The 25,412-nt window shown below is 38.4% G+C and overlaps 1 protein-coding gene across 1 annotated transcript; it reads left to right on the top strand.

Moving 5' to 3' along the window:
* Positions 1–720: 720 nt before the first annotated feature.
* Positions 721–25,379, top strand: mtrex (Mtr4 exosome RNA helicase). The gene is made up of 27 exons (XM_057320509.1): positions 721–843; positions 1,364–1,507; positions 1,783–1,849; positions 2,017–2,079; positions 2,160–2,272; positions 2,376–2,550; positions 3,401–3,491; positions 3,584–3,708; positions 3,809–3,907; positions 4,151–4,268; positions 5,266–5,397; positions 8,177–8,256; positions 10,649–10,759; positions 10,884–10,985; positions 12,698–12,823; positions 14,288–14,438; positions 14,549–14,721; positions 15,649–15,717; positions 15,800–15,928; positions 16,690–16,800; positions 17,868–18,056; positions 20,902–21,065; positions 21,472–21,577; positions 22,642–22,698; positions 23,475–23,637; positions 24,740–24,844; positions 25,266–25,379. The coding sequence occupies exons 1-27, from the start codon at positions 746–748 to the stop codon at positions 25,316–25,318; spliced, it is 3,114 nt and encodes a 1,037-aa protein (XP_057176492.1). The 5' UTR covers positions 721–745; the 3' UTR covers positions 25,319–25,379.
* Positions 25,380–25,412: the final 33 nt, after the last annotated feature.

Below are 25,412 nucleotides of genomic sequence, written 5' to 3'. Positions count from 1 at the left end.
AATTTTAGATGCTCCTTCAAAATAAAAGTTAATTTTTTTGAAAAAATGGCTACTGTACAGTGTATACTGAATACTGAATGTCATATTAATATAAAAACGATCAACTTCACATATGTAGAATAAATACACGGTCATTCATATAATGTTAGGTCTGTTACAAAGGTTTTAAAATAAATGATAAATAATGCCTGTATACATTTTATTTGCTATTATATGGGTAGTTACTGTGTCCTATGGAGTTACCTACAGTCTATGGGTGTGACCAGAGCTGGGTGTGACATAATCTAGAAAATAACTAACAATTAAGATAAATCGCTCTGCTATTTAATATGATATATGAACATTCATATTTATATTCATATGTATTTAATAGTAATATTTAATAGTAATATTTATTAATATAACAATAAATATTAAAATTGTCTTCACATTTTGTGTTGTCACACCATAGGACACATTGTACGGTTTATTTGTCAACTGCCCATATGGCTATAAAACAGTTTACATAAAAATCATTTTATAACATTGTCTCTAAAAAAAGACTCATTTTACACTTCTTTTTCTGAATAATTCAGTTAATATTTTCTGACCAGAAGAAAAAAGTCAAAACGTTGTAACTTTAGGGCACTTCAATTTTTTTTCATCAACACTTTTCTGTCTTTTACCGTGGCTGCTTTCACACATTTAGTTGTAGACGTCATTTCCTGTTCGTTTGCGGTGCACTGTGGGAGTTGGGTCTACAGCCATGGCGGACGCCTTCGGTGATGATTTGTTCAGTGTTTTTGATGAAGAACAGTCTGGCTCTGGTAAAAAAGTCACTCCAAAGTTAGAAATTCAGCCAGGGTGAGTGAACAGACCGTAAATAGGATTATCAGAATGTGTCCGGTGGCTCACACCGTTAGATATCGCGGTATCTGTCTTGCCATGCTGGGCGCATGCTGCGTTCAGACGCGCGCACGTACTTTTCCAGTCTGATGCATCACACATTAAATACAAACTATACGTTGATGTTTAATTTTTAACAATATAGTATTTGAAAAAAACATGAAATGCTATATGTTATGCATATCATTTGAACTTTCCTAAAAGTGCGTGTGGGGTTTAACGTGCCACTCTAATACAATGTTAGTTTGCTCCTCGTGCTTGCTTTTTACAAATTAGTTTTGGCCATACAGAGTAAAACAGCACAATATGTGGGTTACGTTGTACAAGCTTAAAATGCTAACTGACAACGTATTCAAAATATGTCAGATAATTACATTTGAGGCTTGGAGATGTCATTCTTGTTAATATAATGCAGTCATAATTTATCATTAATATATTTCTAGTTAATAATATTAATACGTCTTTGAAATTATATAAGGAAAACACCTGATAAAGGAGGTAAAAAACAGACGGATTCACCAGCTGCAGCTGTACGAAAAAGAGATGCTGACATTGATGGTCCAGATGAGATGGTGCTCGGGAAAAAGCAAAAACTGGAAACTGTGTCCTCTGAAGAGATCAAGTAAGAATTGTTCTTATTTTGTAGGAGCCGTCAGCATTGTGTCTTCAAAGAAGACACTGGATAGTTTACCCCAAACCCCCAAAAAGTGAATGATGACCGAGGCTGTCAGTCAACGTTCCATTAAAGTCATGCAGGATGGAATTACTAGTGCCAAAAAATACCTCATTTTTATTTTTTGTTGTGTTGTTTATCTAAAATGTGTGTAAGACGTTTAGGAGAGAATTGCGTGACAACTAAATATATATTGAAATGTTTCTATTTGTGTTGTCTTTCAGTTTGGCAGAGCTCATGCCTAAAGTAAAAACGGAGCAGGTGGAGACAGTGGAGGGATGCACACATGAGGTCTGGACAACGTAGATAAAAATATAACTAATGCATTGAAGTGTTTTGAAAGTGTTTGATATCTTGATTTATGGACTTATGGTCTGTAATAAGTTGCTCTGAATTCATTATTTTTTTTTTAATAGAATGCTATATGTCCATTTGTTGACCTCATCTTCTGTTCTCAGGTGGCTTTACCTGCCGATGAAGAATATAAACAACTAAAGCCAAGGGTTGGAAAAGCTTCTAAGGTATCTTAAACTAAACGTGAACATTTTATGTCTACATTTATGTTACATTTGTTCAAACTTGGTTGGTTTCCTTCTTTCAGGAGTATCCATTCGTACTGGACCCGTTCCAGCGTGAGGCCATACTCTGTATCGACAACAACCAGTCTGTGCTTGTGTCAGCCCACACGTCAGCAGGGAAGACAGTGTGTGCAGAGTATGTGTCTGTTAGATATTGTTTGTGACATGTATAGCATGTTTGACACAGAAGTAGACCCGATGCAGAGTTTTGAGTCTTTGCTTCTTCTCTTTGCATGCAGGTATGCCATCGCTCTGGCGCTCAGAGAAAAACAGCGAGTGATCTTTACCAGCCCCATTAAGGCCTTGAGCAACCAGAAGTACAGAGAGATGTATGAGGAGTTTCAGGACGTGGGTCTGATGACCGGTGATGTCACGATTAACCCCACTGCCTCTTGTCTGGTCATGACTACTGAGGTGAGACAACAGCCTGTTATGGACTCTCACACATGTCTGAAAACACCCAGAGTTATAAAGTGAGGCGCGTCTGCTTTATACAAAGTGAGCTGCGCAGGCACCCGTCTTCTTTATACAACGCGGGCTGCACAAACACGTGTCGTCTTTATAGTTATAAAGTCAGGTGGGTCTGCGCAAACTGCGCGGTCTCTTTATACAGCGTGAGCTCTACTGTTATTTCTGATGTTATATTCAATAAAAGTTATATAATGAGGCGCGTCTTTATACAACGCGAGCTGCGCAGGCACGCGTCTTCTTTATACAACGCGAGCTGTGCAGGCACGCGTCTTCTTTATACAACGCGAGCTGCGCAGGCACGCGTCTTCTTTATACAACGAGAGCTGCGCAGACATGCGTCGTCTTCATGTAGTTAGGTGGGTCTGCGCAAACTGCGCATCCTCTTTATGCAGCGCGAGCTTCACTGTTATTCTGATGTTATATTAAATAACAGTTATAAAGTGAGGCGCGTCTTCTTTATACAACGAGAGCTGCGCAGACATGTGTTTTCTTTAGGTAGTTATGTGGGTCTGCGCAAACTGCGCCTCCTCTTTATACAGCACGAGCGCCACAGTTAAAAAGCCAGGCTAGTCTGATCTGTACAGTGTGAGGTTTAATGCCCATTAGCTTTGTTCACATTTGTTTACAATGTGATTTGCAGCCCGCAGCATGGAGCAGCAAGCGTCAAGTGACAAAAGTGAAACATTTGTTGGAATTACGATTGTTGGACGATGGCATCGTCTTTGGCCCAACCCTAATCAGGACTGGTCCATGTTTATTTGTTTGTTTATTGTTTGTTTGCGTCTTGGTTTAGATTTTGAGGAGTATGCTCTACAGAGGATCAGAGGTTATGAGGGAGGTGGCGTGGGTCATCTTCGATGAGATCCATTACATGAGAGACTCCGGTTTGTGATGTTTAATCATCAAATGTCAAACAGTTGATTATTGCAGACAGTTTAAAAGCGTTATTGACGTAAAATAAACTTGTTTTGTGCAGAGCGTGGGGTGGTCTGGGAGGAAACCATCATCTTGCTGCCGGACAACGTGCACTACGTCTTTCTGTCGGCCACTATTCCCAACGCTCGACAGTTTGCAGAGTGGATCTGTCACTTACACAAACAGGTGGGTTGCTATTGTCCTGTTTCATAAAGTTCTTTATTTAAAATAAAGCTGATCTGTCCACATGACTTCCTGTTCTGACTCGCCTTGTGTTTACACACAGCCCTGTCACGTGGTGTACACAGACTACCGCCCCACTCCCCTGCAGCACTACATCTTTCCAGCAGGGGGCGACGGACTACATCTTGTTGTGGATGAGAACGTAAGCAAGTCAAATATTTCAGTCATCTGGGTTTGAAGCACACTGTGCCACCCTCTGTTACATGGAATTCAATAAGCCACTCCTTGTTCCAACCGGTCTGGCAGGCTATGGGTGTATCTGTCATTTCCAGAGTGCCATGTCTTCAGTTTATTGAATGCAGATTCTCAATAGAGTTTTGCGCAACTACCAAGCTATCAAAATGTTGTGGTTATGTAATCATAATATGTTGGTGTTTCATGTCAGGGAGACTTCAGAGAAGACAACTTCAACACAGCCATGCAGGTCCTGAGGGACGTGGGGGAAACAGGAGGCAACAGTGGGGCCAAATGGGACCCGAAAGGCAGAAAGGGTGGAACCAAAGGTTTGTATGCATTAAAGTCAACATGAAATGAAAGGGATAGTTCACCCAAAAATGAAAATTCTGTCATGAATTATTCACCCTCAAGTTGTTTCAAACCTGTATAAAGTTCTTTGTTCTGTTGATGTTAGCAACTGAGATTTCTGGGGCACCATTGACTAACATAGTTGAAAAAAAATTGTATAATTCGCAAAATGGTTGTCTAAGGTGCCCCAGATCTGTTTCTTTTCCTAAATTCTTCCAAATATTTTCTTTTGTGTTTTATGCAATTCTGCGAATTATACAATATTTTTTTCAACTATGGTAGTCAATGGTGCCCCAGAAATCTCAGTTGCTAACATTTTTATTCTTCCAAATATCTTTCTTTGTGTTCAACCAAAAAAAGAACTTAATACAAGTTTGGAGCACCTTGAGGGCGAGTAATTCGTGTTTTGGGTGAACTTTAAGCCCAAAACATAAATGAATTGACTTTGAAGGAGCACAAAAGGAGATATTGGGCAAGTCAAGCTATAAAAAACAAATGAATAGCATTTAAGTGTCATAAAAGCAGTGTGACTCATGCATTTTACTTTAAGTCAAACATGAAAACATATTTTAGCTTCTTGATCCACCCCTTTAAATAACTTGCCTTTTCAGCTGATGTCACCAAGTCCTCTTAATTTTTAACCCCTCCCCTCACGCATTAAAGATCCAATCATTTTCCTGTAAGAAAATCCTTCCCTACATTTTCCAAACACGGATTAGGGAAGCATAACAGGTTGCAAATGGCATTTTGTGGTGAATTCTAAAAGTAAAAGGTCCTTTCGACAAAAAAAGTGAAATCGGGTACCTCAAGCTTTCAATTCAGACATATAAATAATTAACCACATGTTACCCTTATCTCAGACAGACTCGCAATGATTTTCCGTGCATCTAAATCATCGACCTGACCCTGTTTTCGAGACAAATCGAGGGTTCACATTTGCTAGAATACTGAATTATTATACTGATGTGTTCACAGGTCCATCCAACGTCTTTAAGATTGTGAAGATGATCATGGAGAGAAACTTTCAGCCGGTGATCATCTTCAGCTTCAGTAAGAAGGAGTGCGAGGCTTACGCCCTACAGGTGGCCAAACTGGATTTTAACACAGGTATCTTGTTATTTTTGGAAAGGCAAAACAATATTATAACAAATCCTAGTGAACTAATCTTTGCTTGAAACTTCTGACAGTGACTGTTTTGTTAGAAAAAAATGAGGCAAACTTGCATATTATCAACACCCGCAACACCCTACAATGGGGGTGGTGAGTTTTGCCAGCACCACTTACATTGTTAAACAATCCTCTTTCATCAGTTCACACTTACAAAGAGTGAACTGTAACTAAGTTTTTTGAAGAAGCACACAGTTATTCATTGTAGAAAAACAATTAAGTAAACATTTTTAAAGGGACAGTTCGCCCATAAATGAAAAAAATTCTGTCATAATTTACTCACCCTCAAGTTGTTCCAAATCTGTGTACATTTCTTTGTTCTGACGTACAAAGAGAAATATATTTGGATAAATGCTTGTATCCAAACAGTTCTGGGTCACCATTGACTACCATAGTAGGAAAAATGACAATGGTAGTCAAAAGTGCCCAAGAACTGTTTGCTTTTCTAAATTCTTCAAAATATCACATTTTGTGTTCAACAAAACAAAGAAATTTATATAGCAATCTTTCCTACTATGGTAGTCAGTGGGGTCCAAGAAATGTTTGGTTACAAGCATTCTTCCAAATATCTTTCTCTGTTCATCAGAACAAAAATATTTATACAGATTTGTGACCCTGGATCACAAAACCAGTCTAAAGTAGCACGGGAACGTTTTTAGTAAAAGCCAAAAATACATTGTGTGGGTCAAAATTATCGATTTTTCTTTTATGCCAAAAATCATTAGGATATTAAGTAAAGATCATGTTCCATGAAGATATTTTGTAAATTTCTTACCTTAAATATATAAAAACTTTATTTTTGTGAGTGGATGGTCTGCCACAGTGCCCCTGATTAACAACTTCAAAGGCAATTTTCTCAATATTTTGATTTTTTTGCGCTCTCAGATTCCTGAGTTTTAAACGGTTGTATCTCGCCCAGATATTGTCCTATTCTAACAACTCATACATCAATAGAAAGCTTATTTATTCAGCTTTCAGATTATGTAAAAAATCTCAATTTCGAAAAATTGACATATAAGACCCTGGTTTTGTTGTCCAGGGTCACATTTGGAACAACTCTGGTGACTAAATGAACTGTTCCTTTAAGACTTAAAAGTGGTTTGTCTTTCTCTTTTTGCTTGAAAAGACTTATTCCTCCTATTAATTACAGAAAAATGTTATAAATACAAGTCACGGCCAAAATGTCAGAAAAAGAAATGAGTTGAAGTTTTGGACCGTTATTGGATCCGGGGAATTTTCATCTATTCCAAACAGAATTTGCTGCAGTCACAGAGCCAAACGCATGAACGTGTGTCTGTTGATGTGTTGAGCTCTCTTGATGCGAAGGGATGCACACGCTCGCAGGCCACATGGGCTTTAACCAGCTTCAGCTGTGGGAGTGCTGTCACTTCCCATGATGCTTTTGCAAGTCTAATTCGATTTTTTTAAGGGTCTTGATGTGGTGCACACAGAAGCATTTCATAATCGTGGTCTTGTTTTGGTTGGGAAGTAGCATGTACTTAAAGTTTAATCTTCGGTCTTTGATGGTATACGTGCGCGGTGCTGACGGTCCACACAGCTGTTTCTGTTTTACAGGTTGTGCTTTAGGTAGGGAGGCTGTTTTGATTGGCTCTGTCTAAGCAGATAATAAGAGCCGTCCAACCCAAGTGTGATTTCGTAGAAGCTTTCCAGAACATTTTCAGCTTCCAAAGTCTAGGGGTCTGTTAGTTTTCTGTGTCTTTCAGAGGCATTGCCTTCTACAAAGCATTAACTCTTGCTGTGGTCAAATTGGACACTTTTGTTTTTCAAGAGGTGGTTCTGTCATCGTAAAAGAAAAGGCAAGCACAAATACAGAGGATAGTTCACCCTAAAATATACTATACTATGGAAGTCAATGGGGGCCAATTTTGTTTGGTTACCAACATTCTTCAAAATATCTTCTTTTGTGTTCTGCAGAAGAAAGTCATACAGTTTTGAAATTACGTGAGGGTAAATAAATTATGAAAGTTTTTATTTTTAGGTGAACTCTCCCTTTAAATAACGGTTCAGTTGCAAGAACTGTAAACACGGGTTGTGGGGACCAGGTGTTTTTATGGTGAAAAAAATGAATGTTTTTATAAACAAAAGTTGAATTGAGTTTTAATTCCTTTCAACTGTTTGTATTATAAAATTTGAATTATTGTTTATATTAAAATATAAACTGTCTAATTTCTGAACATTTTTATTTTAATAAAAATCATTTTTGTACTGTCTATAACCTGTTGAAGTCCAATGTATAATGTTGGTCCTAAAGTGAAACCAGTTGCATTCGAGAACCATTGATCTATATTTAGTTGACATTGTGTTATTTTAATGCGTTAAGCCCTCTAAGATCCGATAACGCCACATGTCACGTGCAGAAATAGAGATGTTCTAATCCCAAATGATCCATTGTTTCTGGGCTGTCTTCAGAGTAGGAAAACATAGCAGCTTTTCCTTCTCTCACACTCATCGACTCTTTCCATTCCCTCTTCAGTATCATTCTTCACACCCCGCTACGTGCATCTCTGGCCTGAAGCGTTTCTCATGTGATCATGGAAACTCCTTCAGCATCCGTGTTAAAACGCACACTCTCTTCAGCGATGCTTGAATTCTTTTAAAGGCCTTTGAGCTCACTCGTGTGAGGTGTCAATGTACAAGTTGTTTTCCTTTTTCCAGCTGCTGTCTTTCTAATCCCTCATGATTTGCTCTTTATCTGTAGACGAGGAGAAAAAGCTGGTGGAGGAAGTGTTTAACAACGCCATAGACTGCCTTTCTGATGAAGACAAGAAGCTGCCACAGGTACCTGGTCTTGACAGTGTTAACATGACCTGACCGATGTGTCGGTATAGTTTTTCCAATATATGTTGAGCTCTCCAAAGTGGTTGCTTTTGAGGACGTTTTATTGGTAGGGCTGTCACAAGATCAGACTTTAAAGGGACAGTTCACTCAAAATGAAATTCTGTCATTTACTCGCCCTCAGGTTCTTCCAAACCTGTAAACATTTCTTTGTTCTGTTGAACACAGAATAAGTTATTTTGAAGAATGTGGGACACCAAACAGTTTTGGGGCACCATTGACTAGCATTGTAGTTATTTCATACTGTGCTAGTGAATAGTTCCCCAGAACTGTATGATTATAAACGTTCTCTGAATATATATTTTTTGGAACAACTTGAGTGTTAGTAAACGATGACAGAATTTTAGTTTTTGAGTGAACTATGCCTTTTACTACTTTTTTTGTGGCCAAAATAAAAAGAATTTACGATAGCGATATCATTACAAAAAATGCTATGTCAACTTTATCTTGAATTTTGTAGTTTTTTTGCTTTTTTGGTTAATCACACTCAATATAAACTTGTCGAAGAAAGAGAAATTGTTAAACAGTACCACAACCTATTGTAGAGTGTCAGCTATACAATATTTTTACAATATTATCAATAACGTTATTTGCGGCACCTGCATGAAAGGTCGCTTGAGGTAGTGGACGACGAACATCTTGCTAGGTTTTGGCACATGTCTAAGTCTGCCTTTGCCTAGTTTGTTCATACCTTTAGATATACAGCTACTTCTATGTCACTTTGGCTCAGTTGTTTATAACAGGCTTTGACATCAAGGTCTCTGAGTTTGAGTATTTAGCCATAGGTTTTCATTCACACTTCATTCTGTTCCTATGCCTTGTCCACGCTAATGGTTTCGTTTGAAAACGCATCATTTTCTCGACGTTTTGGATTGAGACTGTTTTTTTCAATGTCAACAAAGCTTTTCGAAAACGCTCTCCAAATAAATCTGAAAATGTTGTTTTCACGTTGTAATGTAGACTAAACGGAGACTTCAAAAACAAAGCATTTTTCGTCGTGGGACGCAGTTGTTTTGGCTGCGCTTCCGTTTGATAGGGTTGTTCAAGATTATTACATTTTACTCATGCGCAGTACAAGAATATAAGCATTTTCAGATGTTTAGTGTAGATGAAGCATCTACACTAGCGTTTTCAAGCGTTTCAGAAGAAGAAGATTTAAAAACATAGTCGTTGTCTTAGCTCATCTATACACAGATTTGCATCTCTCATCTCCCCTTAAAGGGACAGTTCACTCAAAAACAAAAATTCTGTCATTTACTCACCCTTGAGTTGTTCCAAATCTGTATAGATGTATCTGTTCTGATAAACACAGATATTTAACACAGGAAAAATTACAATGGTAATCAATGGGCCCCAGAACAGTTTGCTATCCTACATTCTTCAAAATATCTTTTGTTTTCAGCTGAACAAAGACATTTATAAAGACCTTTTTCCTACTATGGTAGTCAATGGTGTCCAAGACCTGTTTGGTTACAAGTATTCTTTCAAATACCTTTCTCTGTGTTCATCAGAACAAAGGAATGTATACAGATTTGAAACAACTTGAGGGTGAGTAAATGATGACAGAATTTCCATTTTTGGGAGAACTGTCCCTTTAAAATGTTGACATTTCTCTGGGCCACGTTTAGCTTGTGAAACTTAGAATGAACACAGTTTAAAGGCTCCTCAAATTAGTAAAGCTTTTTTTGTTTGACCAGAATGTTTATTTTTGGCTCGAATGCTGTTGCTTTGGTAAATAAAGGTCTACCGCGTTACCCACAGCAAAGTCGAGCTGTGCGTGCAAGGCTTGTTCGGGGATGCCTTGTGAAAATGCGTGGCTTTGGCAAAAGAATTTGGCAATCCTCGCAAGTTTCAAGAAGCTCATAAATTTTTCCATTCGGGTCCTCCTCTTCGCCTTTGACCGTGTTACTCCCGCTTCCACATCTCACAGTTCTTTCATCCGTTTCCACATTGCAGAAGTGCAGAATTGGGCCTGGTCTCAGATCAGATTTTCTGTGGACACCGCTTTGTCCGTTAAGATAAACTGATCCCAGATCAGAACTCTTGCGTTTGGGAGATGAGTGATCACGGGGTCTGGTTCATATAAATGTTTCCTTTACGAGGGGACGTGCCATCCATCAGCATGGCTTGTTCTCAGGATTTTCTCATGAGCTGGCACAGTGAAAAGAAAACATTGCACTATAATCTTTTTTACTCTAAAAACGTTGGTAACCAAACAACATTGACTTCCATTGTATGAACACAAAACCACTGAAACATTTCTTGAAATGTCATCGTTTGATGAGACTGAATAAATGGGTGAGCTGTCCCTTTAAATGATGTCGTCTCTTTACAGGTTGAGCATGTTCTACCGTTGCTCAAGAGGGGGATTGGAATTCATCATGGAGGTCTGCTTCCCATCCTAAAGGAGACCATTGAGATTCTCTTCTCTGAGGGGCTGCTGAAGGTGAGATGTGTTGGTGGGATTCGTGGTTGTGTTGTTTATGTTGTAAAGCTATGTCCCCATGCATTTTCATTAAATCGAACTTCTCAGAAACACTTTGGGTGTTAACATGTTTCTTTCCCTCTAGGCTTTGTTTGCTACGGAAACATTTGCCATGGGGATCAACATGCCCGCTCGAACCGTTCTCTTTACCAGTGCACGCAAATTCGACGGCAAAGACTTCCGCTGGGTGAGTCACAAACTTTTTTGATCTTATGACTTCCAGCAGCAGTGCCTTACTCTACGGACACAGTCGCTCACTGAGGACACGGGGTCGAGCCGCAGCGCCGTCCAAGTTGCCACGTATTGTTTGCGTGAATGAAGCAACGATTCAAGCTGTTGTGAATCAAAGAGGCCCTTGGCGTCTCCGGCACAGCGCGAGTGAGCGATGGAGGCTGCCATCTAAAACTTTCAGTGGGGAACATCTGGTATCCATGAGCTTGCCAGAAGGTTTTGGCTAACACGCAGCAGGCACCGAGCCCCTCTCCAGGACTAAAAGGGATAAAAGCTGATCTGGGGTCAGCAGTAATGTAGCAGAAGAACATTTGGAGGGGTTATCGGGCAGAAACAATATTTGCAAAACGCATGGGTTGAAAGCATAAGCTCGCTGTTTGAGGTTCGTGCCAGATTGTGATTAATCGGTGCTGTGCCAGTAAGAACGTTTGAAGGAAAGCGAGTTGGAAGCACTTTCGGGTGCTGCAGGTTTTTCCCCAGAGTAATGTTTATTAGTGACCACATACTGTGGTGTTTTTTAGCACCGTTATGAATGTCAACAGAACATCCAGCTTCATGATCGATGGTTAATGTAGAACCGTATGTAAAATGTTCATGGTTAGACACCTCAAAGTGATAGTTCACCCAAAAATTAAAATTCTTTCATCATTTGCTCACCCTCTTATTATTTCAAACCTGTATGACTTTGTTTCTTCTACAGAACACAAAAGAAGATATTTTGAAGAATATTGTTAGCCGGTCCCCATTCACTTGCATTGGTTTTGTGTCTATACAGTAGAAGTGAATAGGTCGCTGATCTTTGGTGTTCTTTAGAAGAAAGAAAGTCATACAGGTTTGAAATGACAAAAGGGTGAGTAAATGATGACAGAATTTTAATTTTTGGTTACATCAGAGCCGTTGAGAGAGTTGCGTCAGCTCCGTTGACTCCAATGGAACAGTGTTTTCACAGCAATTGTGGTTAATAGGTCCCGGAAGTTACTAGTAACTCGTGGAGCTGCAGCAAAACAGACCGATTATGACGAACTTTTAACTCATTTAAAGACGCAAGTCATTTAATGAATAAAGAAATAAAGCATTTAAAGAGGAAAAATAACTTCCTGGAACTATCCGAAGGCTCCATGAATCACGTGACACGCAAACATTTTGAACTTCTGTTGACACGACTCTCTCTCAATGGCTCTGGGTGACATCAGTCATCTTATTTTTTGACTCCTCCCCTCTAGCAGCTCATGAGCCAATCAAATCAAGTCGAACCTGCTTTTCTTTCTCATAAAAATATATTTACTCTTAAATATGTTAAAGTACGTAAATACAATGATTTGTGAATGGCATTTATTGTTAACTGTAGAATGCAGTAAAATGGAAGAATGCTGCATTACACTTTTTCTTTACTGTCGAACTGCATTAGTATGAAAGCGACTTCTCGCTGTAGTAATTCATAATAATCAGTCTTTAGTTATTAACCTGAAGGAGAATCCAAACACTCCAAAAGTGAGATGTAACCAAACTGCTTACTCAGACCCACAAAAAACCAGCATGAAGCAGTTAAAAGGTGTTTAATAGCAAGTACAAAGTTTCCATGAAAGTTCACGCTGGCAAATTCAAAAGCACTTTTTGTAGCCAGTGCCTGCACTAAGGTAATAAATGCATTTCTTTCCTCCACTTTAGATCACTTCTGGAGAATACATCCAGATGTCAGGCCGTGCTGGCAGAAGAGGAATGGACGAGAGGGGAATCGTCATATTTATGGTGGATGAGAAGATGAGCCCCGCGGTGGGCAAACAGTTACTAAAGGTAAAACGACGATAAACGGTTGCATGTTAATGTAACTTGACTGTTTGAAGGCCCAGTGTGTCATTTTATGGAAGATCTATTGACAGAAATGCAATGTAATATGCATAACTACGTCTTCAGAGGTGTATAAAGACCTTGCATAATGAAGCGTCTACAGTAGCCCTAAACGGACAAACTGCTCTACAGAAGAAAAAAAAATGCTATCGCTGTATATGTCATAATACAATATCACCAATACACCCATATTTAGGTTTTTAAATGGTCCAGTGTGACACCAACAAGAATATTTTCTTCCAACTGGATTCACATCCACATTTGTCCACAACGTGGTTGTTAAACAGTTAGTCCCACATTGCACTCAGTTGAAGACCAACACAGTGACGCACAAAAACTCCTAAACCCCTTAACCTCCACTAAGCTTTTGGCACTTTGTCCAGGCGGGCCGCCACATTCATAAATATACTCTTCAGTGTAGAGTCGATTCCACAAGATCTCACGCATACATGCCAGGTTCCTTCCCTGTGGATTCCTCCTCAATCTCACATTGCCGTATCCCATCTCTGTTAGGGGTCTGATGAAGTCTTGCTCAACACACTTGTGATTTGAATTTATTTTGTAGTTTGTACTGGGAAAGCCATGTCATCGCCTCACGTTGTCTCATGTTCCACCGGGCTTTGTTGCGTAAGATGTCGATTAATAGGGAGAGCTTGGAAACGGCATGGATTTTTCCCTCTTAACATAGTTGTGGTCAATAGTTATCTATACATGGGTCAATGACGAAAAAGGGTTTAAGCATAAAAGCAATAAGTGTAATACTGCTTTAAATTGTTGTTGTTCAAAAAAAAGAAAAAGTTTTCTGGTAAATTTAATTGCATTTTTGTTTTTCTGAGCAAAACATAAATATCATACATTTTTCCCTGATTTACAGAAGACGCCCACTAAAATGTCATTCAGTGTAACAATCTTGTCAGGCAGATGTACAACAAAAATCAATTTATGACATTAAAAGACCAATTACTTTCACCCCAAATGTTAATTAGTTGTAATTTTACATTTTTTTTAATTTGCTACTATCTATCTTACTATCTTGCTACTATGTTTTGTCCATTTGTCAATAATAATTTTTTACTCATTTAAAGCGCAATAAAATGTAACATGCTCCTTTATTCTTTTATATATTTTAATATGTACAAGTCAGCATAAGCGAATAAGTCATTTGAACCTGTACACAAAAGAAGATATTTTAAGTAATGTCTCAGTGGTGTTCGGTTACCAACATTCTTCATAATATCTTCTGTTGCGTTCTGCAGAAAAAAGAAAGTTATACAGGCGAGAATGAGTCAATTTCTGTTTTTTTCGGACTGGTTGGAATGAATCCATTTGAAATGGTTGTTAGTGAAGTATGTTGGTGGTGTTGTTGTATTGAGTGTCACGTGTTTAATTCTTCGCCGTGCGTCCTCTCAGGGTTCGGCTGATCCTCTAAACAGCGCTTTTCATCTCACCTACAACATGGTGCTGAATCTGCTGCGTGTGGAAGAGATCAACCCAGAGTACATGCTGGAGAAATCCTTCTACCAGTTCCAACATTACAGAGCCGTGCCTGGTGTTGTCGAGAGTAAGAACTGTTTGTTTATTTGAGTTATGTATGCCTTTGTGTAAATGTCTTGGATTTTTTTGGATGTGGTGATTTTCTGTCCTTATGTTCCGTTTCTGTGTTTCTCACAGAGATGAAGAAGTTGGAGGAGGATTACAATGCCATACAAATCCCCAATGAAGAGAGCGTGGTGACCTACTACAAAATCCGCCAGCAGCTTTTCAAACTGGGCAAAGAGATTGAGGACTTTATTCACAAGCCTAGATACTGTCTGCCATTCCTGCAGCCCGGCAGACTAGTCAGGGTAAACATCTCTCTCTTCTATACTTGTTTTTTTATAGTGTAGCCATCACAGATCAGCTTTGTTTTGTAATCGTTAGTTATTTAATCTCTAATTTAAAGGTCCAATGTGTCACTTTTTTTTGGAGGATCTATTGACAGAAATGCAATATAATATGCATAACTATGTCTTCCGAGGTGTATTAAGACCCTACATAATGAAGCGTTGTGTTTATATTACCTTACACCGTGTCTACACCGGATGCGATGCGACGCGACAAGAGACAATAGAACGCAATAGAACCCATTATAATTTAAAAATTTGTCCACACCGGACGTGGCGCGATGCGGTGTTACGCCGGCTTCACACAGCATGCGTATGCAGAGCGTAAGCAGTACATACGTAGACAGAGCAGGAGCACTATTAGACACTATTAACATGCTTTAAACATGCCTGTCCCATATGCACTGTCGCTTTAATTGAGCGTTAGCTGCGCAGCTAAAATAGACTCTGCGCCGAAATGATCGCTGCGCTGCTGCTTACGCGTGCGGTATGAATGCTCTCATCTGTTAACATGTGCGTCGAAAAAAATACGCGCTGCTTACGCTTGCTGTGTGAAACCGCTGTTAGAATGAGCTATTTCTATCTACATACACCACGGGTCACCTTAAATGGAATTCACCATGTTTCTACAGTAGCCCTAAATGGACAAACTGCTCTACAGAGCACGTTTCCTAAGTATGATATCTCCTTTGGCAAAGAAGCAAAAACGTGACGACATTCTGTGTCAGCCACCGTAGTGCTTTGAAAGGGAGGGGTGGAGTTAGCAGTTGGTTGCAATTTGCAAACTCACCACTAGATGCCGCTAAATTTCATACACTGGACCTTTAAAGTCTAATAAATCAGTTAACCGAATTAAGTCGTTTTGTTGATTGAGTTTGTCGTCTACAGGTAAAAAAAAATGATTTGGATTTTGGTTGGGGACTCGTCGTCAATTTCTCCAAGAAGGCGAATGTTAAGGTACCCATTGTTTTTTATTTCTTTGTTGAAATAATATATGAGTGTGACAAGATTTGTGTAATGTGTTGATATGTTCTTGCAGGCTGCCGCTAGTGATTCTGAGCCGTTGTATGTGCTGGAGGTTCTGGTCCACTGCAGTAAGGACAGCGTGAAGAACTCGGCCACAGAGACGGCCAAACCAGCAGCCCCAGCAGAGAAGGGCGAGATGCAGGTGACATACCGATGCTATATCACCGTCCCAGTGTCATTTCATGAGTTTGTCTTCTTGAGCATCCCACAAAAGCCACACCAGCTTAGTTTTTAAAAAAACATATCCAGACTACTTCCTTCAGAGTTCATCTACAGGAAACCACACAAGTAGGAGTTCCCAGGCCAAGGCCGTAGAACGTGCTATTATGTGATGCTACATGCTTTCAGGCACAGCCCTTGTTTCATGGTGGTTTGTGTTTTGGTTTCATCCAAAGTCAGCAGATTGATGATGTGAAGTTTCTGTGAAATGGGGAAACTCAGCCTGTGACAGCTCAATTTCACACGGATTTCATTTGATTTCACTTCTTCTCTAAGCATCGGTCCCTTGAAGGTGGTGAATACTTAAAAAAAAATATGCAACTCCGATTCATTTATCAAATATATGGAGTAGAATTGACAAAATAAAACTCATAGTTTTTCTCATGTAATGACAGTGGTTTGATCTTCTCATGTTTCTCTCCAGATGTGAAGTGATTTACCTGGAGCCCCAGAGGGTCAAGGCTGAATGACTTTAACTGATGTCTCTTGTTTTTTTTCTATCATCTCTACTGGCTCCTAAAACCCTGCTTCATGTCTGCTCAAGTGCTGCTAAATGTGTTTAGATTGAGCCTCTGGCTTCACAATGTGGTTTTGCTCCATATATGGTAGAATGGACGTTAAGTTCCTCATGCAGGCGTAGCGTTTGGATGTTCCTCCAATCCAAGCTGTTTGTTTATTATTCAGGTTGTTCCAGTAATGCTGCATCTCATCACCTCCATCAGCTCCGTCCGTCTCTACATTCCCAAAGACCTGCGATCTTATGACAACAGACAGAGCATGCTCAAATCCATACAGGTCAGCGCACACACACACATACTGCGCACACTACATATACTATCATACTACACGTTTGCAGTATTCAGTCAGCAGATGGCACGGTGCATTATATGTACTGAATATCTGAAATATGACGAAAACCAGAGCACACAGTATCCCACAATGCAATGCATGATTTTTGTCTTGCAGCTAGACACGTGCCAGTGTTTGGTATCAAAAACTTGCACATTGAAACTTGTTTCTAAAAGTTTGCATTGTCAGGACTATGAAACACAATTGTTGTGTAAATATATAACCAAAATGCATCAAAAGTTTGAGTTAAAAGCGGTGTTGTGTAAACTTCCCCTAAATATTGTCTATTCTGAAACCTTCCCACACAGTTCCTTTGGGTCTTTTTCATAAATCCACTGAAACACCATGACAGTAATGATTTTAAATGTGAAACATAAAATTCAGTAGCACAAAAAATAAACATAAATAAATTTAAAGATTTTTTTTAAAGAATAATTTTAATATAGGAATCAATTATTATTTTTTTGCATTTTCTGTTGGAATGTCATTACCTTACAGGTTAACGTTTCTTTGTATTTCTCTAGTTAAAAGTTTAATATTCTCTGGTCATGCCGTTTACACAACAATATTGATTATCATTACTGTAACTGGTACTTTTCCACATTTCAAAAAGTTACATTTATCATTTTCTGTAATGCTTAGGCATCATGACTTTTTTTCTTCTTCTTTTTTTTAGCAAAACATGCTACGGTATTGACATTTTTAGAATGTTACGGTAAAGAGATTAAAGTCTTGTTTTTTAAAAAAAATCAAAAAACGTGTTTAAAATGAATGCTTGTTTTTAATGCCTCAAAGGCTGTTGATTCAGGTATTTAAAAAAATCATATTTGACATCTTGAAACACAGATTTTATGAGAATCCCCCCTTTACTTTTCACTGTCAATTAGTTACGAATGCTAACTCCGATTTGACCATTTCAACTGTCCATTTCATCACAAAATGTTTTAAATGACAACCGTAATAACTGTTTTTGAATAGAAAAGCAGACGATTGCTTTGGTTTCTGATTCCCAGGAGGTGCAGAAACGTTTCCCAGATAGCGTTCCGCTGCTGGACCCAATAGACGACATGGGCATCAAGGACCCAGGCCTGAAGAAAGTCATCCAAAAGGTGGAAGCATTCGAACACAGAATGTACACACACCCCCTGCACAGCGACCCCAACCTGGATGCTGTTTACACCCTGTGTGAGAAGAAAGCCCTGGTGAGTCTTTACGATGTACAAACCGAGATCATAGATGAATTGTGAAGTGCACAATGTCATATCTTTTCATTGACGCAAGCGTTGGCGGTTCAGCGCAGAATGTCGCTTAAAATACGGCAGTATTGTTCAGCGCTCCAGAATGGGTTTGGGTGTCACTTCCTGTGGCCTAAATCTTAAAGGTCCAACAGAATCAAACAAAGGCGGGAAGCTGGCCTTTAGTGCAGTGTGAATGGGCACTCCGATCCGATTAAAAACAACCATGTGGCCATATTGTTGTTCATTTTGTGCAATAAGATTATGGATGTTTTGTTTTACACGGCCCCTGCAGGTCTGGACTTAATAGGGGTTTTATTTGTTTGTTTGTGTGGTACAGAATTAAGTCTTACTGAGTCTTGGGGTGGCTTGGGATATCCCTTAAAACCAGATTAAACTATTGTTAGATTTCTGACAGGAGTCTTGTTCTAAAAAGCAATCTAGTTCTTTTGAGACTAGCCCTAAACTAAACCTTATAGTAGCCGAGGGATTGTAGCTAACAAAACGTAATATAAAGAATATAAATCTTTCTTTAGGTAAATGTGAATACATTGTGTTCTCCTCAGAGGACATTAAAATATTTTCTAGGGTGTTGTAAGGTCATGGCCGTGTTGCGCTCACGTTCCAGTTGCGTTCGTGAATGTAGGTCGTGACATTTTGAACGCACATTTGCATTAGCAAATGCGTTATAAAGCATGATGGGATTGAATACTGAGGTGTGTATTGTCGATCGTTGGCTGTGGTTTCTGAAGGAGTGAGAAATACTTGCCCTTTCGTTTATTTCACAACATTTCCTCTCGTCTCCATGTGCTGTTTTCAGTCTGAGTGTAAATCATGTTAGAATGATCTCAGATAAGATGTGAAGTGGATAATGGCTTTAAGGCTGCGCAGACACACTGTGGTGTAATTGATGAATCCGACCGACACTTTAATCTTTTAACTCGCACTAACACTGTAGAATGTTTTAGGTATGTTTTGTATACTGGCCTTAAGGAAGGGTTTTGGGGATGGGTGGTATGACCAAATCGAGGATAATACCTGATATTTGTATAGATTATTCCTGGTAGTGCTTGGTTTTTAGATCATTCAGTCAGGTCAGTTGTTTGAAAATGGTAAAAGGGTTTTTAGCTCATTTAATCTTTTGTGTGCAATTCAAATGTTGATAAAATGTTATATGCTCTCCGACTTGTAAGTTGTTTTGGATAATAGCGTCTGCCAAATGAATAAATGTAATGTAAATGTAATTGAATTTGGAAGTAAAAATGCATAGAAATTCATTTTTGGCAGTGCGTCTATGCTACTTGTAATTGGGATAAAGTAAATACGTTATTGAAGCCTTTTTCTGTTTTATTGTAATTTTCAGAAGTGTTATTTTGATTGATTGTTTTTACTATTATCATTTATAATAATAATTATAAATTATTTTTATAATTGCATTAAATTAACAAAAACAAATAAATTAAAATATATTTAGTGTAATATTTAGCAATGTGCTTTTGTCACTTTGTTTATTTTTCTGTTTTATGCTGCTAAATAAGATGCATTTATTAGTATTTATTGTTTTTTGTTTGTATTTATTTTAATTATTAATTTTAGTACCTCGACTTCAACCTATTTCAGTTCATGAGGCAGCATTTCTCATTTTTGTTTAAGTTTTTTTTAATAATATTCAGGCCAATATTTTCTTTTATTTAAATAAACAGAAATGTTTAATGTAAACGATAATAACTTTGATGTATAAAGTATTTTATGTATCAATATTAAAGGTATAAAATACAAGAAACCTTAAAATGTATTGTAAAATACAATATTTAACAATATATACAAAATATTTTTTCAGAGTTTTTTCATAAATGCTTACAGAAATTAAACAAAAGCATGAACGCCATAAAAGGATTCATTTTCCTTTTTTATTTGATGCACATAAACCAAAAGATACGATTATTCATAACAAATGAATATGCAAGGCTTCACTGCAATAACAGTTTCACATTATGCAACTTGGATATCAAAAACTTGGATTTATACAACCGAACTTCCAAAAGTTTAAATTGGATGTGGCACCTTTGCAGATGTTTCATGCGTCCCTATGACCTCTGTTTTGTTTTGTTTTGTTTTGTTTTGTTTGTTATGCTGACTAGCAGTAGACATCCTAATAACAACTTAGTCTTGACTTGTTTGGGTCGCTTCCAGTTGTGTTCTTATGCTTTCCTCTGTTTATAAATAATCTGAAGCAATTGTGCCCACTGCAGACATGTATCTACCATCATAAAGCAAATGTAATGCACATACATGAGCCATTGACTAATATTCACAGGTCACTCCTATCGTTTTGCGTGCGTTTGTTTGTGGAAACCTTTAGGGGTGTATTTTGTACACAAGGGTGTGTAGCAGGTGTGATCGAAGAACACTGTGACCATTATAAAACACTATTGTTTTTTTATGGAATGTGCTGCATAAGTTGGGTGTGTACTGTATAATTTAAGCGCTAGTGTTGCTGTCGAGGGATTCATTTTAGGGATTGTAATGTTGTTCTTGTCGTAGGGCCAAATCAGCAGTGTTTTATTCTTACATTCTTTACACTTTTTTACAAACGATGAATTGCTTTGCGATTGAATCATGTAAAACACTGGCTCACTATGGGATTACATATAACATCTAACAAGCTATAAACATGAAGGGGCTAAAAATGACACCGCGTGCATCCAGCTATCGAAATAAAAGTGTGAATTTTATAGATAGACGACAGAAATGACATGTTGTACGTGTTGTACGTGTTTTCTCATCATTGTGGTGTTTGTGTGCATGTCAGATTGCAGGCGACATCAAGGCGGCGAAGCGCGAGCTGAAGAAAGCTCGAACCGTGCTGCAGATGGACGAGCTCAAGTGCAGGAAGCGCGTGCTGCGGCGCCTGGGATTCGCCACTTCCTCTGATGTCATCGAGATGAAGGGTCGTGTGGCGTGTGAGATCAGCAGGTAGAGTCATGCAAAGCAAACACACACAAGACAATCCTCTTCACTGTATCCTGAAGTTATAGAGTTTGTACATCTCTATACTGTTATACATCTCGATAAAAAAAAACCCACAAGCGACTACAATTGCAGTGAAGAAACCTTTGTTTGAAAATCTTGATTTGATGTGGTCAAACTGTTTTTAAAATTGGATAACACAGTTTGCTGCTTGATTTAGCCAGTCAAATGGTATTGGTGGCATCTGATTGGACAACATTTTGGTTACGCCTTTAAGTGCAGGATGAGTCACCGTTACTTGACGATGCGAACTCCAGTTGCTTTTTAATGAACTGCTGCTTCCAGACTACACTCGTTCTCAACACCCACGCTTGTTTCTAAAGTGTCCAGTGGCGTTTTTGTGTGTTTACAGTGCGGATGAGCTGCTGCTGACTGAAATGATATTTAACGGTCTCTTCAATGACCTTACAGCGGAGCAGGCCACCGCGCTTCTCAGCTGCTTCGTCTTCCAGGAAAACGTAAGTCTTCATGCTCACTGAAATGTGGTCGAGATGCACATACAACAAAAAAGTCTGTTATGGGCTTAATGCCCTGTTTTGTTTGGCTTAAGAAGGCTATGAATGCTGGGAAGGGGGTCATTCAGTGTGAATGCCTGGTTTCTGTTTGACCGTTGTGAAGAGCGTGCCATGGTCTGACAGGAACGCCTTCTGCTTGTGATTGTCTTTCCTTTTCTTTTTCGCAGTACTTGCATGAGAAAGAGGTGTTTCAAGTGTATTTACAGATTTATTTGTTCATTTTAACTGTAGAGATTGATTTATGTGGTCATGAAATCGGCTTCATTTCGAAATTTCAACCGAGTATAAGTTGGTTACTTAAGATGGTTCTATTACCAGAAGTCGAAAGGGCTCGTGTTCAATCCTGCTCAGTCCAACACGGCACGAAAATTGCAGACTGTCATTTTGTGGCTCTGTTTGTGAACATGAGTTATATCGTCGTCACTGTCCTTCCAAAACCTCATATGTCCAAATTCGCTGGAAAAAACATTTAATGTTTTATTTAAATGATTAAATACTGTGTTGTCAAAGTTGACTAAAGCACTTTTTAATACGTGTTATTGGTTAAGTTTTTTTTTTTTTAATTAGGTTTTAGCTAAATTGAACTGACTTAAAACATGGAGAGCTAGATTTATTTATAGAAAACTAGATTTCACTAGTTAGTTATATTTTAACTGTAGTTTACTGTAATTTTAGTTTAATTGACTTATAAAGCCAAGTTGGTTTAACTTAACTTAAATTAAACAGCTTCATTACATTAAGTTTTTTTTTTACAGCGTATTTGCAAAATCCAGTGACAAACATTAAGGATGACAAAAAATAATGATTTATGGCAAAAAATGACAAAATATGGAGATACGAGGTTTCAGAAGGACACCAGCGATATGCAAAACAAAGAAGATATTTTGAAGAATCTTGTTAACCGAACAACATTTCTACATCAAGATGTGTGTTCAGTCCAGCTGCTATATTTGCTCTTGTCCTGTTTCGTTCTTTGTTGGTTAATAACCCGTTTTAATGTTACGCAGGCCAACGAGATGCCCAAACTGACGGAGCAGCTGGCAGCACCTCTGCGGCAGATGCAGGTAACATGTTTGGGGAGGAAGACTCACTCGGCCAGCAGCCTCGCAAATTCTTCGCATTACACGCTCGCTATCGCACGTGATATTTACAAAACAACTCTTAACTCCCTGCACTGCTTACGTTCACGGATTATGCCGATAGGTCAGGCTGATCCTAGAAAGATGCACTTCCTGTGGTGGAACACAGGGGTCAGTTTGGTCACCCGTCCAAACAGTCAGACACACAACTGGGTTACACCTTATTTTAAAGTTGTGAAGGCACTTTGTACTTGGACATTAAAGGGAAAGTCCACCCGAAAAAAAAATTCTGTCATGATTTATTCACCCTCATTTGATTCAAAATCTGTATGTGTGACTTCTGTGGAACACGAGAGAAGATATTTTGAGAAACGTCTCAGTGGTTTTGTGTCCATACAGTGGAAGTCAGTAGGAACCAATGTTGTTTGGTTTCCAACATTTTTCAAAATATCATCTTTTGTGTTCTGCGGGAGATAGTCATACAGGTTTGACCCAAGACAAAGGTTGCATAGGTTTGGCATGACATGAGGGAGAATAAATCATTCATTTTACCTCGGAGTGATATGCCCCTTTAAGATAAAGGAGGTTGTGTAGCATAGAGCCAAAAGATTGCACGTAATAAAATTCCAATTGATTGTATCAGAAATATTAAGCATAAAACTGTCATCTAGACAGTGTTAGTCAGATTTTATCTTCAGTGTAAATCTCTTTATGTATTTAGCATTTATTAACCACTGACCAAAGGTGCGATTTGTTTTTAGGAATGTGCCAAGCGTATCGCTAAAGTGTCGGCCGAAGCAAAGCTAGATGTGGATGAGGATACTTATCTAAAGCAGTTCCGTCCACATCTAATGGATGTGGTCTATACCTGGGCCAACGGCTCCTCCTTCTCACAGATTTGCAAGATGACGGATGTGTTTGAAGGTACTAGATCTATCAAGACAATGATCAAGAACCAGTGGTGTTCTGCTTTATATGTTTATATTATATAGTATTTATTTATTCATATACATCAATGGGTCAAAGGTGGTTAGGGTCGCTAGTTTATTCTTTATTAGATTTTTTTTCCAAATTTTGAATAATTATGAACTCATCAGAGCTATGTTTTGACAAATCAAATATCAAATGTTACATTTCAGCATCTTTAGTGTAGTTTTCCATTGCCTGCTAAATGTTTGTCTTATTTTATCAAGGAGATGCTTTTTAAACTGTTAAAATGATGACGAAAAGCAGCCATTATAAACTTTAAGTCAAGCTTTTCAAAAATATATACTTTTTTTGTTTTTAATTGAAAGAAATTATAACGCTTGCACATTTTTATTTTCAAGCATAGGATCATGAGAAATATTTCAGTCAGTGTTTTTTGACATGTTTGTCATGTTGGGATTTACTCCCCTACTTGACTGCCCAACTTGAACGCGACGGGTATATTATTGAACTGTCAAACTCTACAAACAAAAAACACAAATGACTTCCGAGAAATAAAAAAAGACGAAAAATAATCACAAGTTTTTGTAGTTGGTCATGATGCATGTTGAAAAGCTGAAGGTCTCTAAACGTCCTGTCAGCACATGTACTCCCCGAGGTCTGCGCTCTGAGATTTGGCCGTGTCCGCAGCATGACGTGATCTTAAAACATGTCTTGCTATCAGAAAAATCCCCCGTGCGAGCGCGCGCCAGACCCCTGAGTGAGAATTTGGCTCTGTTTGTGAAACCCCAAAGCACTTGGTGTGATAAAGCTCAATGCGGGAGGAATGTTATATTTTAAAGAATGTAAGAGTCATCGCTTTGAATCCCTATTTCACCTGAGAACTTGCAATACCAAATCAGAAAAACAGTTTTGCCAGGAAAAGTCAAGAGTTTCATCGAAATAAACAAAACTAATAGAACTGAACATTCAAAGCCTAAAAGATGAACAAATGTGGTTGGTATGTAGCAAGAGAGATTGAGCGGATATGTTATCAGTCCATTGGGAATAATTGACCTCTCTCTCTCTCGCTCTCTCTCTCGCTCTCTCTCTCTCTCAGGTAGTATTATCCGCTGTATGCGAAGGTTGGAAGAGCTCTTGAGGCAGATGTGCCAGGCAGCAAAGGCCATTGGAAACACGGAGCTGGAGAACAAATTTGCAATGGGTAGGACAAGCTTGTGACTGTGACTCATTCTGTTGAATAGAGATGCATGCAATACATCCAGTTTACTCTGGATAGATTTAAAGACTTGACTGGTAGAGAGTTAATTTATTTATCAGCTTTTTTCTTGAATCAGAAATATACTTTAAACAAGAATAATACAAAAAAAGCTGCCATAATTGATTCACCCTCATGTGGTTCAAAACCTGCATGACTTTTTTCTGTGGAACACTAAAGAAGATATTTTGAGAATTGTTTGTTAATACAATGGAAGTGAATGGGTCCAGTTTTGTTTGGTTACCAACATACTTCAAAATATTGTGTTTTGCTGAAGAAACAAAGTCATACAGGTTTTGGGTGAAATGTTGGTAATGGTGGACATGTTCATTTTAAAACTCATGTATTTCTTTGTTTTTCCCCACAGGTATAACGAAGATAAAGCGGGACATTGTTTTTGCAGCCAGTCTCTACCTGTGATCCTCACACTGTTATTTTTCTGTTAATAATGTTATTTCGTTTGGTTTTATGAAGACATTGAAAGACAACGTGAACACAGAGCATTGTTTTATTT

Source organism: Triplophysa rosa, linkage group LG22 (assembly GCF_024868665.1).
Source record: "Triplophysa rosa linkage group LG22, Trosa_1v2, whole genome shotgun sequence".
Taxonomy (NCBI): Eukaryota; Metazoa; Chordata; class Actinopteri; order Cypriniformes; family Nemacheilidae; genus Triplophysa; species Triplophysa rosa.
The sequence above is the reverse complement of the archived record's forward strand: the minus strand, read 5'-3'. Positions and strand labels throughout refer to the sequence as shown.

Bases quoted from the DNA above. Each gene is read 5' to 3' on its own strand.
- mtrex (XM_057320509.1), top strand. From the start codon at position 746: ATGGCGGACGCCTTCGGTGATGATTTGTTCAGTGTTTTTGATGAAGAA. The intron at 3,492-3,583 runs GTTTGTGATGTT...TGTTTTGTGCAG, and splicing joins CCATTACATGAGAGACTCCG to AGCGTGGGGTGGTCTGGGAG. The intron at 24,845-25,265 runs GTAGGACAAGCT...TTTTCCCCACAG, and splicing joins GGAGAACAAATTTGCAATGG to GTATAACGAAGATAAAGCGG.